General features: G+C 50.8%; 1 protein-coding gene across 1 annotated transcript; it reads right to left on the minus strand.

Moving 5' to 3' along the window:
- Positions 1-6741: 6741 nt before the first annotated feature.
- On the minus strand, positions 6742-9845 carry LOC127918377 (protogenin-like; the record flags this gene model as incomplete). Its single annotated transcript, XM_052501650.1, has 5 exons — positions 6742-6754; positions 6919-7035; positions 7731-7911; positions 8076-8212; positions 9701-9845. Coding segments are annotated over 5 exons (593 nt in total), but the record flags the coding sequence as incomplete, so codon positions are not given.
- Between the last annotated feature and the right edge of the window lie 3018 nt (positions 9846-12863).

Genomic DNA, 12863 nt, shown 5'->3' on the forward strand with positions numbered 1-12863 from the left:
GCTATGTCCACAACTCTGTATGCTCCCCAGTGATTTCATTAGACACATATCAAACCATATTTGAATTGTCTACATTAATTGTCTACATTAATTGTCTATAAAATTTATTAGAGAGAGGAATCATCTATTTTTGAGGAGAACAGAGATTTGTGGCTTGTGGATATTACTTTTGTCATATCCTGTAATCTCTCCATCATCCCGTCTCCACCCTCCTCCGTCACCCCGTCTCCACCCCTCCTCAGTCACCCCGTCTCCACCCCTCCTCAGTCACCCGTCTCCACTCTCCTCAGTCACCCCGTCTCCACCCTCCGTCACCCCGCTCTCCACCCCTCCGTCACCCCGTCTCCACCCCTCCGTCACCCCGTCTCCACCCTCGTCACCCCGTCTCACCCCTCCGTCACCCCGTCTCCACCCCTCCGTCACCCCGTCTCCACCCCTCCGTCACCCCGTCTCACTCCTCCGTCACCTGTTCACTCCTCCGTCACCCCGTCTCCACTCCTCCGTCACCCCGTCTCCACTCCTCCGTCACCGTCTCCACTCCTCCGTCACCCCGTCTCCACTCCTCCGTCACACCGTCTCTACTCCTCCGTCACCCAGTCTTTACTTTAGCTCAGTTGGTAGAGCATGGCGCTTGTAACGCCAGGGTAGTGGGTTCGATCCCGGGACCACCCATACGTAGAATGTATGCACACATAGAGTCGCTTTGGATAAAAGCGTCTGCTAAATGGCATATATTATTATTATTATTATTATTACTCCTCCGTCACCCAGTCTTTACTCCTCCGTCACCCAGTCTCTACTCCTCCGTCACCCCGTCTCTGCTCCTCCGTCACCCGTCTCTACTCCTCAAGTCACCGTCTCTACTCCTCGTCACCCCGTCTCTACTCCTCCGTCACCCCGTCTCTACTCCTCCGTCACCCCGTCTCTACTCCTCCGTCACCCCGTCTACTCCTCCGTCACCCCGTCTCTACTCCTCCGTCACCCAGTCTCTACTCCTCCATCACCCCGTCTTTACTCCATCACCCTGTCTTTACTCCATCACCCCGTCTTTACTCCATCACCCCGTCTCTACTCCTCCGTCACCCGTCTCTACTCCTCCGTCACCCGTCTCTACTCCTCCGTCACCCCGTCTCTACTCCTCCGTCACCCAGTCTCTACTCCTCCGTCACCCAGTCTCTACTCCTCCGTCACCCAGTCTCTACTCCTCCGTCACCCGTCTTTACTCCATCACCCAGTCTTTACTCCATCACCCAGTCTCTACTCCATCACCCAGTCTCTACTCCTCCGTCACCCCGTCTCTACTCCTCCGTCACCCCGTCTCTCCTCCTCCACGTCACCCCGTCTCTACTCCTCTACCCCGTCTCTACTCCTCCGTCACCCCGTCTCTACTCCTCCGTCACCCGTCTTTACTCCGTCACCCGTCTTTACTCCATCACCCAGTCTTTACTCCATCACCCAGTCTTTACTCCATCACCCCGTCTCTACTCCTCCGTCACCCCGTCTCTACTCCTCCGTCACCCCGTCTCTACTCCTCCGTCACCCCGTCTCTACTCCTCCGTCACCCCGTCTCTACTCCTCCGTCACCCCGTCTCTACTCCTCCGTCACCCCGTCTCTACTCCTCCGTCTCACCCCCGTCTCTACTCCTCCGTGCCCCGTCTCTACTCCTCCGTCACCCCGTCTCTCCTCCGTCACCCCGTCTCTACTCCTCCAGTAAAACCCCGTCTCTACTCCTCAAATCACCCCGTCTCTACTCCTCCGTCACCCCGTCTCTACTCCTCCGTCACACTGTCTCTACTCCTCCGTCACACCGTCTCTACTCCTCCGTCCACCATCTCTCTCCTCCGTCACCGTCTCTACTCCTCCGTCACACCGTCTCTACTCCTCCGTCACACCGTCTTTACTTTAGCTCAGTTGGTAGAGCATGGCGCTTGTAACGCCAGGTGAGTGGGTTCGATCCCGGGACCACCCATACGTAGAATGTATGCACACATAAGTCGCTTTGGATAAAAGCGTCTGCTAAATGGCATATATTATTATTATATTATTATTACTCCTCCGTCACCCAGTCTCTACTCCTCCGTCACCCAGTGTCTACTCCTCCGTCACCCCGTCTCTACTCCTCCGTCACCCCGTCTCTACTCCTCCGTCACCCCGTCTCTACTCCTCCGTCACCCCGTCTCTACTCCTCCGTCACCCCGTCTCTACTCCTCCGTCACCCAGTCTCTACCCTCCGTCACCCCGTCTCTACTCCTCCGTCACCCCGTCTCTACTCCATCACCCGTCTTTACTCCATCACCCCGTCTCTACTCCTCCGTCACCCCGTCTCTACTCCTCGTCACCCCGTCTCTACTCCTCCGTCACCCCGTCTCTACTCCTCCGTCACCCCGTCTCTACTCCTCCGTCACCCCGTCTCTACTCCTCCGTCACCCAGTCTCTACTCCTCCGTCACCCAGTCTCTACTCCTCCGTCCGTCTTACTCCGTCACCCCGTCTCTACTCCTCCGTCAGTCTCCTCTGAAGTCTCTACTCCTCCGTCACCCAGTCTCTACTCCTCCGTCACCCCGTCTCTACTCCTCCGTCACCCCGTCTCTCCTCCGTCACCCCGTCTCTACTCCTCCGTCACCCCGTCTCTACTCCTCCGTCACCCCGTCTCTACTCCTCCGTCACCCCGTCTCTACTCCTCCGTCACCCCGTCTCTACTCCTCCGTCTCCACCCCGTCTCTACTCCTCCGTCACCCCGTCTCTACTCCTCCGTCACCCCGTCTCTACTCCTCCGTCACCCCGTCTCTACTCCTCCGTCACACCGTCTCTACTCCTCCGTCACACCGTCTCTACTCCTCCGTCACCGTCTCTACTCCTCCGTCACACCGTCTCTACTCCTCCGTCACACCGTCTCTACTCCTCCGTCACACCGTCTCTACTCCCCTCCGTCACACCGTCTCTACTCCTCCGTCACACCGTCTCTACTACTCCGTCACCCGTCTACTACTCCGTCACCCCGTCTCTACTCCGTCACCCCGTCTCTACTCCGTCACCCCGTCTCTCTCCGTCACCCCGTCTCTACTCCCGTCACCCCGTCTCTACTCGTCACCCAGTCTTTACTCCATCCCCCAGTCTTTACTCCATCCCCCAGTCTCTACTCCTCCATCACCCAGTCTCTACTCCTCCATCACCCGTCTTTACTCCATCACCCAGTCTTTACTTCATCACCCCGTCTCTACTCCTCCGTCACCCCGCCTCTACTCCTCCGTCACTTCCCGTCTCTACTCCTCCGTCACCCCGTCTCTACTCCTCCGTCACCCCGTCTCTACTCCTCCGTCACCCCGTCTCTACTCCTCCGTCACCCAGTCTCTACTCCATCCCCAGTCTCTACTCCATCACCCAGTCTCTACTCCTCCGTCACCCCGTCTCTACTCCTCCGTCACCCCGTCTCTACTCCTCCGTCACCCCGTCTCTACTCCTCCGTCACCCCGTCTCTACTCCTCCGTCACCCCGTCTCTACTCCTCCGTCACCCCGTCTCTACTCCTCCGTCACCCCGTCTCTACTCCTCCGTCACCCGTCTCTACTCCTCCGTCACCCCGTCTCTCTACTCCTCCGTCACCCCGTCTCTACTCCTCCGTCACCCGTCTCTACTCCTCCGTCACCCGTCTCTACTCCTCCGTCACCCCGTCTCTACTTCTCCGTCACCCCGTCTCTACTCCTCCGTCACCCCGTCTCTACTCCTCCGTCACCCCGTCTCTACTCCTCCTTCACCCCGTCTCTACTCCTCCTTCACCCGTCTCTACTCCTCCTTCACCCCGTCTCTACTCCTCCTTCACCCCCGTCTCTACTCCTCCTTCACCCTCGTCTCTACTCCTCCATCACACCGTCTCTACTCCTCCATCACCCCGTCTCTACTCCTCCATCACCCCGTCTCTACTCCATCACCCCGTCTCTACTCCATCACCCAGTCTTACTCCATCACCCAGTCTTTACTCCATCCCCCAGTCTTTACTCCATCCCCCAGTCTTTACTCCATCCCCCAGTCTTTACTCCATCCCCCAGTCTTTACTCCATCCCCCAGTCTTACTCCATCCCCCAGTCTTTACTCCATCCCCAGTCTTTACTCCATCCCCAGTCTTTACTCCATCCCCCAGTCTTTACTCCATCCCCCAGTCTTTACTCCATCCCCAGTCTTTACTCCATCCCCAGTCTTTACTCCTACCTTCAGCCTTCATGTAGTGAACAGAATAAGCGATGACTTTGTCAGCGTTGTAGATGGGTCTCTCCCAGGCCAGTAGGATGGCTGAGGAGGAGATGGTTTCAGCGTGGATGTTCCTGGGAGCGCTGGGCCGGTCCTCAGACATCACGATGAGGCGTGCCAGGACAGAACGCTGCCCTGTTCGTTCTCCGCCACACACTGGTAGATGGCATCATCCTCCGTTGTGATCTGAGTGATCACCAGTTTACTGTGGAGGGAAACAGAGTCATGAACTTCGGTATCGTCTTTATTAATGGTATGTGTACAATGCCAGCAAGCTTAAATCAATACTTGTATTATTTTTTATAAATGTATTAGCAGGCAGGTCAATTAAGAACAAATGATTATTTACCACGATGGCCTGGCAGGTCGCCATTTGAACTACACAAAACTGCGTTGTTGTTTAAAGGCTTGTAAGTAAGCATTTCACTGTAAGGTCTACTACACCGGTTGTAATTCAGCATTTCACTGTAAGGTCTACTACACCTGTTGTATTCAGCATTTCACTGTAAGGTCTACTACACTTGTTGTATTCAGCATTTCACTGTAAGGTCTACTACACCGGTTGTATTCAGCATTTCACTGTAAGGTCTACTACACCTGTAGTATTCAGCATTTCACTGTAAGGTCTACTACACCTGATGTATTCAGCATTTCACTGTAAGGTCTACTACACCTGATGTATTCAGCATTCCACTGTAAGGTCTACTACACCTGATGAGAAAAGCTTCACTATTATCACAACAAACCATTGCAGGAGATCATTTGACTGACACGTTGACATTTTTTTAATTAAAAGTTCTTTATGTCAATCGTGTTATTGTGGAGTCAAAGACACATTTTCATATTGAGTGGACAATTTTTAAAAAAGGGTTTGTTTTAATTCTAAATTTAAATTTTTGTTGCAGGTGCGTGGATCTTCAGTACGGAGTTGTTCAGGTGTAACAGTACCTGTTGTACATCTTGATCCTGCCGTTCAGGTGCACCTCCTCTCCGTTCTTCAGCCAGGTGATGCGTGGCGGGGGCACCCCCTGAGCCTGGCACACGAAGCGGGCAGTGCCAGCCCTGGGGCGGGTCTGGCTCTCGGGTCTCTCCACCAGTGATGGGGGCTCTAAAGGCAGAACCGAGTGGTGGATGAGGTATGTATCTCACTTTCACTATTTCATTTTAACTGTGCTATACACATCCAATCTATTTGTGCCGTATTATTGATAGGAAAATGCCAAGATTGGCACGAATATTCTTACATTTGTACTTTTTATTAGTGGATAGAGACAGGAAGTATTAAGAAGTTGAAACAGTAGGCCCAGGGTTTGAACCCACACTCACACAGACATACATACACCAAAGGCCGTGAGGTGTTTCTCAAAATGCCTACTACACTGCTCCGAGGACGCAAATTGGGAGTACGGGGAGGGGCGGAAGTACAAGTCTACATCAAAGTATGCGAAGCGAGGGCACTTCTCGAATGCGTACTCCGTTTGTAGATATTTTGAAGCATGCGTCGATGCTTCAACGGAAAGTACGCAAAGAAATATGACACAACCACGTAACAAAAATGAAGAAATATGACACAACCACGTAACAAAAATGAAGAAATATGACACAACCACGTAACAAAAATTAAGGTTTTCTTGCAATCAATGCCATCCATTATTTGAGCTGAAGCGAAAAAAGAAAAATACACTCCGTCTTCGAATGCAATGTTGCCCATCCCCACCTCGCGCGTCGCCCATTTCCCCCACCTCGCGCGTCGCCCATTTCCCCCACCTCGCGCGTCGCCCATTCCCATCTCACGCGTCACCCATTCCCATCTCACGCGTCGCCCATTCCCTCTCACGCGTCGCCCATTCCCATCTCACGTGTTGCCGGACTACAATGTTTTATCTTGATACTTAATAAATACATGCTGTGTTACTGTTGCCGTGGTTACCAGCCTACACTACCCATTGTAGTGTGCGAGGTAAAGGTCAATAGTAAGTCAATAGATCCAACTGGCTAGCTACTACCGTTAGCTGCTTCTCAGTGCTGCTCAGCGTGAGGTAATACAGTAGGGGGAGTGCTGCTCAGCGTGAGGTAATACAGTAGGGGGAGTGCTGCTCAGCGTGAGGTAATACAGTAGGGGGAGTGCTGCTCAGCGTGAGGTAATACAGTAGGGGGAGTGCTGCTCAGCGTGAGGTAATACAGTAGGGGGAGTGCTGCTCAGCGTGAGGTAATACAGTAGGGGGAGTGCTGCTCAGCGTGAGGTAATACAGTAGGGGAGTGCTGCTCAGCGTGAGGTAATACAGTAGGGGGAGTGCTGCTCAGCGTGAGGTAATACAGTAGGGGTGAGGTAATACAGTAGGGGAGTGCTGCTCAGCGTGAGGTAATACAGTAGGGAGGTGTAGCGTGAGGTAATACAGTAGGGGGAGGTGTAGCGTGAGGTAATACAGTAGGGGGAGTGCTGCTCAAATGGAATGTTTCATGTGTTCTCCAAACTCTCGTCCTCACAAGAACGTACTCAAGAGAACATCCTCGGAGAATACACTTGGAGCATGAGAGTGTGGAGCACCCTCGGTAGTATGCATATTGAAAAACCACTCAGTGGCTGTAACCACTAGACCGAAACCCAGAGCAATATTCTCCCATTTCAGCTGAAAACACATTGTTGGATCAGTATAAGGATATAGTAGTTTACCGAGCACGGTGAGGTTGGCAGTAAGCGATGGTGTAGTTGCGTGTTCTTGGGGTGGTGGCTCTACAGAGGTAGACTCCACTGTGCTGAGGCTTCACATCACTGATCACCAGGTTTCCACTGTCAAACACAAATAAATAGATATATACATTTTTTAAATGCATTAAAACAACACACTTTACAGTACAAACAGTACTTTGAGACCACTGAAGCAAGTGCACACATTTCCTCTTCAAGGAATACCTAGGATAGGGTAAGTAATCCTTCTCACCCCCCTAAAAAGATTTAGATGCACTATTGTAAAGTGGCTGTTCCACTGGATGTCTTAAGGTGTATGCACCAATTTGTAAGTCGCTCTGGATAAGAGCGTCTGCTAAATGACTTAAATGTAAATGTAAATTTACCTTCAGGAAATACATTTTTTCTATATTTAATTTTTAATTTGACCTTTATTTAACTAGTCAAGTCAGTTAAGAACAAATTCTTATTTTCAATGATGGCCTGGGAACAGTGGGTTAACTGCCTGTTCAGGGGCAGAACGACAGATTTGTACCTTGTCAGCTCGGGGTTTGAACTTGCAACCTTCCGGTTACTAGTCCAACGCTCTAACCACTAGGCTACGCTGCCGCCCCTATATTTTTATAGCAATAATAAAATCACATCACAAAGGAAGTTTAAAAAACAAAAATGATGTCACGGATACATAAATGACAAGCTACAAAGGTGGGTCTTTAAACGTGATTTAAAAACCTCAATGGTGGCCGATGTTGCACAGAGCATTATGGGTACATGTGGTGCGTCATGCATCCTCTCACCTGCCCAGCACCCTGGCATTGAACACGTCGATGGGTTTACTGTCGGCCCGGCTCCAGGAGATGATGGGTCTGGGGTTGCCCGTAGCAACACACTCCAGGACCACGGTGTAGTGGAGTGAAGCAGTCATGTTTTGGGGGCCCGCTATGATCCGGGGCCTCTGACGCGGTTTAGGGCCAGAACCTACACAGAGACAAAAAAAAGTTTTAGTGGTGCAATTATTTTCACAGTAAAAACCAGTACAATTTCAAAGAAGGCATACTGTATGGGCATGTGAGGTAGAGAAGAAGGATGGGCTTTTAAACAAGTCTACCCATAATCTTAATTGAAAGCACGCACACACACACCTTGGTTGATGACGGAGAGCGTTGCCTTTCTACTCTTGACGCGGTTGCCGATGTTGGTGGCCACACAACGGTACTTCCCAGCATCCTCTAGTTGGACGTTTTGAATCTGGAGAGCTCCGTTGGGCAGGACTGTGATTCTAGAGAGACAAATGGACAATGATGGCCAGGACCAGGGCCCAGAGTCACAAAACACTTCTTAAGGAAAAAAAAGGTCTAGTGTATAGTGTGCCTACCTGTCTGTCTCCAACGGTAGTGTGCTTTGGTCTAGCTCCCAGGTGTAGTTCGCTTTGTGTGTAGTGTCTAATGTGTAGTGTGCCTACCTGTCTGTCTCCAACGGTAGTGTGCTTTGGTCTAGCTCCCAGGTGTAGTTCGCTTTGTGTGTAGTGTCTAATGTGTAGTGTGCCTACCTGTCTGTCTCCAACGGTAGTGTGCTTTGGTCTAGCTCCTAGGTGTAGTTTGCTTTGTGTGTAGTGTCTAATGTGTAGTGTGCCTACCTGCCCGTCTCCAACGGTAGTGTGCTTTGGTCTAGCTCCCAGGTGTAGTTCGCTTTGTGTGTAGTGTCTAATGTGTAGTGTGCCTACCTGTTTGTCTCCAACGGTAGTGTGCTTTGGTCTAGCTCCCAGGTGTAGTTCGCTTTGTGTGTAGGGTCTAATGTGTAGTGTGCCTACCTGTTTGTCTCCAACGGTAGTGTGCTTTGGTCTAGCTCCCAGGTGTAGTTCGCTTTGTGTGTAGGGTCTAATGTGTAGTGTGCCTACCTGTTTGTCTCCAACGGTAGTGTGCTTTGGTCTAGCTCCCAGGTGTAGTTCGCTTTGTGTGTAGTGTCTAATGTGTAGTGTGCCTACCTGTCCGTCTCCAACGGTAGTGTGCTTTGGTCTAGCTCCCAGGTGTAGTTCGCTTTGTGTGTAGTGTCTAATGTGTAGTGTGCCTACCTGTCCGTCTCCAATGGTAGTGTGCTTTGGTCTAGCTCCCAGGTGTAGTTCGCTTTGTGTGTAGTGTCTAATGTGTAGTGTGCCTACCTGTCTGTCTCCAACGGTAGTGTGCTTTGGTCTAGCTCCCAGGTGTAGTTCGCTTTGTGTGTAGTGTCTAATGTGTAGTGTGCCTACCTGTCTGTCTCCAACGGTAGTGTGCTTTGGTCTAGCTCCCAGGTGTAGTTCGCTTTGTGTGTAGTGTCTAGTGTATAGTGTGCCTACCTGTCTGTCTCCAACGGTAGTGTGCTTTGGTCTAGCTCCCAGGTGTAGTTCGCTTTGTGTGTAGGGTCTAATGTGTAGTGTGCCTACCTGTTTGTCTCCAACGGTAGTGTGCTTTGGTCTAGCTCCCAGGTGTAGTTCGCTTTGTGTGTAGTGTCTAATGTGTAGTGTGCCTACCTGTCCATCTCCAATGGTAGTGTGCTTTGGTCTAGCTCCCAGGTGTAGTTCGCTTTGTGTGTAGTGTCTAATGTGTAGTGTGCCTACCTGTCTGTCTCCAACGGTAGTGTGCTTTGGTCTAGCTCCCAGGTGTAGTTCGCTTTGTGTGTAGTGTCTAATGTGTAGTGTGCCTACCTGTCCGTCTCCAACGGTAGTGTGCTTTGGTCTAGCTCCCAGGTGTAGTTCGCTTTGTGTGTAGTGTCTAATGTGTAGTGTGCCTACCTGTCCGTCTCCAACGGTAGTGTGCTTTGGTCTAGCTCCCAGGTGATGGTGGCAGGAGGGTTAGAGGTCACCTGGCAGGTGAACCTGGCCACAGAACCTTCGGTCACCTCCAAAGGCACAGGCTGCACAACGAATGGTGAGATATCTGCAACGCAGTGAAAACACAATCAGCAAAGGAAGCAGTGGTTTCTCAGCTTAATATTAACTCTGTAAAGTCACAGAACCACTGAGTTCTTCTTTGCAAGAGTTCCTCTATGTGGGGCAGCAGTTAGCCTAGTGGTCAGAGCATTGGGCCAGTAGCCGTAAAGGTTGCTAGATTGAATCCCACGAGCTGACAAAATAAAAATGTATCGTTTTGCCCCTGAACAAGGCAGTTAACCCATTGTTCCTAGGCCAGTATATACACGAAGGTGCTAAAAATGTTTCTTTCAGGAGCTTAAAAAGGGTTAGCTCTAAAGCAGGGGTTCTTTAAACTTTTTCAGCCTGGGACCCAAATGAGACATTCTGTGTTTTCCTGGGACCCAAGCTTAGGAACATATGCAACTGTATGTAAATATTGGTACATTTCATTGCCTTTATGCCTAAAACAAATGCAATATAGACAAAAACAAATAACAATTAAATGAAATAGCCAAACAAATAGCTAGTCATGTTTATTTTCCCGGATTAAAAACTCTTGACATATCTGTCTAGGTTGGATCTGTTGCTGTTAAAATACAATCAATCATTTTAAATTCTGAACTGGAATAAACTGATGGATCCGGGCTGTATCACAACCTGCCGTGATTGGGAGACCAGAAAAACACACAGTCCTAATGAGAGGTGTGTGGCTGGTTGACGTTTTCAACAAGCGTGTCTATTCTGGGCTCTGTTTTTGACAGTGTAACATTGAGGTTATGCTCAGCATTGAGACTGCTTCTGTACTTGTTATTTAAGTAATCCACAGTTGAGAACCCTGACTGACATCGGTACGTGGTGCCAAACAGGACCAGAACATCTACTGCTTTACTCGCACCGTTTAGTGAGGTCAGGGCCTTAGACTGCTGCTCCACTGTTTAGTGAGCCTGCCAGGTCAGGGCATTAGACTGCTGCTCCACTGTTTAGTGAGCCTGCCAGGTCAGGGCATTAGACTGCTGCTCCACTGTTTAGTGAGCCTGCCAGGTCAGGGCCTTAGACTGCAGCTCCACTGTTTAGTGAGCCTGCCAGGTCAGGGCCTTAGACTGCTGCTCCACTGTTTAGTGAGCCTGCCAGGTCAGGGCATTAGACTGCTGCTCCACTGTTTAGTGAGCCTGCCAGGTCAGGGCATTAGACTGCTGCTCCACTGTTTAGTGAGCCGGCTGCCAGGTCAGGGCATTAGACTGCTGCTCCACTGTTTAGTGAGCCTGCCAGGTCAGGGCATTAGACTGCTGCTCCACTGTTTAGTGAGCCTGCCAGGTCAGGGCATTAGACTGCTGCTCCACTGTTTAGTGAGCCTGCCAGGTCAGGGCATTAGACTGCTGCTCCACTGTTTAGTGAGCCTGCCAGGTCAGGGCATTAGACTGCTGCTCCACTGTTTAGTGAGCCTGCCAGGTCAGGGCATTAGACTGCTGCTCCACTGTTTAGTGAGCCTGCCAGGTCAGGGCATTAGACTGCTGCTCCACTGTTTAGTGAGCCTGCCAGGTCAGGGCATTAGACTGCTGCTCCACTGTTTAGTGAGCCTGCCAGGTCAGGGCCTTAGACTGCTGCTCCACTGTTTAGTGAGCCTGCCAGGTCAGGGCCTTAGATTGCAGCTCCACTGTTTAGTGAGCCTGCCAGGTCAGGGCATTAGACTGCTGCTCCACTGTTTAGTGAGCCTGCCAGGTCAGGGCATTAGACTGCTGCTCCACTGTTTAGTGAGCCTGCCAGGTCAGGGCATTAGACTGCTGCTCCACTGTTTAGTGAGCCTGCCAGGTCAGGGCATTAAGACTGCTGCTCCACTGTTTAGTGAGCCTGCCGCCAGGTCAGGGCCTTAGACTGCTGCTCCACTGTTTAGTGAGCCTGCCGCCAGGTCAGGGCCTTAGACTGCAGCTCCACTGTTTAGTGAGCCTGCCAGGTCAGGGCCTTAGACTGCTGCTCCACTGTTTAGTGAGCCTGCCAGGTCAGGGCCTTAGACTGCTGCTCCACTGTTTAGTGAGCCTGCCAGGTCAGGGCCTTAGACTGCTGCTCCACTGTTTAGTGAGCCTGCCAGGTCAGGGCATTAGACTGCTGCTCCACTGTTTAGTGAGCCTGCCAGGTCAGGGCATTAGACTGCAGCTCCACTGTTTAGTGAGCCTGCCAGGTCAGGGCATTAGACTGCAGCTCCACTGTTTAGTGAGCCTGCCAGGTCAGGCCTTAGGCTGCTGCTCCACTCGGAGGCCATCAGCTAAATATATTATTCAAAAAAATATTGTTAACAATATTGAAACAAAACCATGGCACCACTATGGCATGTAGTCCTAGTCCTAGGTCCTCAACAAAAACCAGTGAAACTACCCTTGGCTTTGTTAAGATGATCTAACGTCCATCTAGCCAATCACCACCCATTGATAAGAGGGGCCATTCTCTGTTGGGTGCTTCTGCCGGTTGTGTGGCCAAAGCCAGAAAACTGCTCTACTAATACGGTCATCCCGGCCCTGTCGTAAACAGCAGATCAATGGACAGGTCAGAATGCACAAAGATTCCTTTTAAAGAGGTCAGGGTTCACCCCAGCACCCTGTCCATTCAATTTCAGCTCAAATTGGGGGAGACCCGGCGGGAACGAAGACTGTTACCGGTCTGGTCAGCTATTGTCCCCCAAAAAACTGGGACTTACATATACTAATGTTTCATTTGACATTTTAGGCATTTAGCAAACACTTTTCCAGAGCGACATACAGGAGCAAATTAGTGTTAGATGACTTGCTCACGGGCACATCGGCAGATTTTTCACCTTGTCCTTTCGGTTACTGGTCCAACGCTCTTAATTAACTGCTAGGCTCCCTGCCATCTTACTTCATGTTTTTTGTTCATTTTTGAAAAATATGATACAATGTAGTGTGATGTCATAGAGGATGTAGTGTGATGTCATAGAGGATGTAGTGTGATGTCATAGAGGATGTAGTGTGATGTCATAGAGCAGCATGTTGCAGGCGAGTGTGCTACTGCAGGTGGTATAACACTGACTGTT

Source organism: Oncorhynchus keta, unplaced genomic scaffold (assembly GCF_023373465.1).
Source record: "Oncorhynchus keta strain PuntledgeMale-10-30-2019 unplaced genomic scaffold, Oket_V2 Un_contig_14070_pilon_pilon, whole genome shotgun sequence".
NCBI lineage: Eukaryota > Metazoa > Chordata > Actinopteri > Salmoniformes > Salmonidae > Oncorhynchus > Oncorhynchus keta.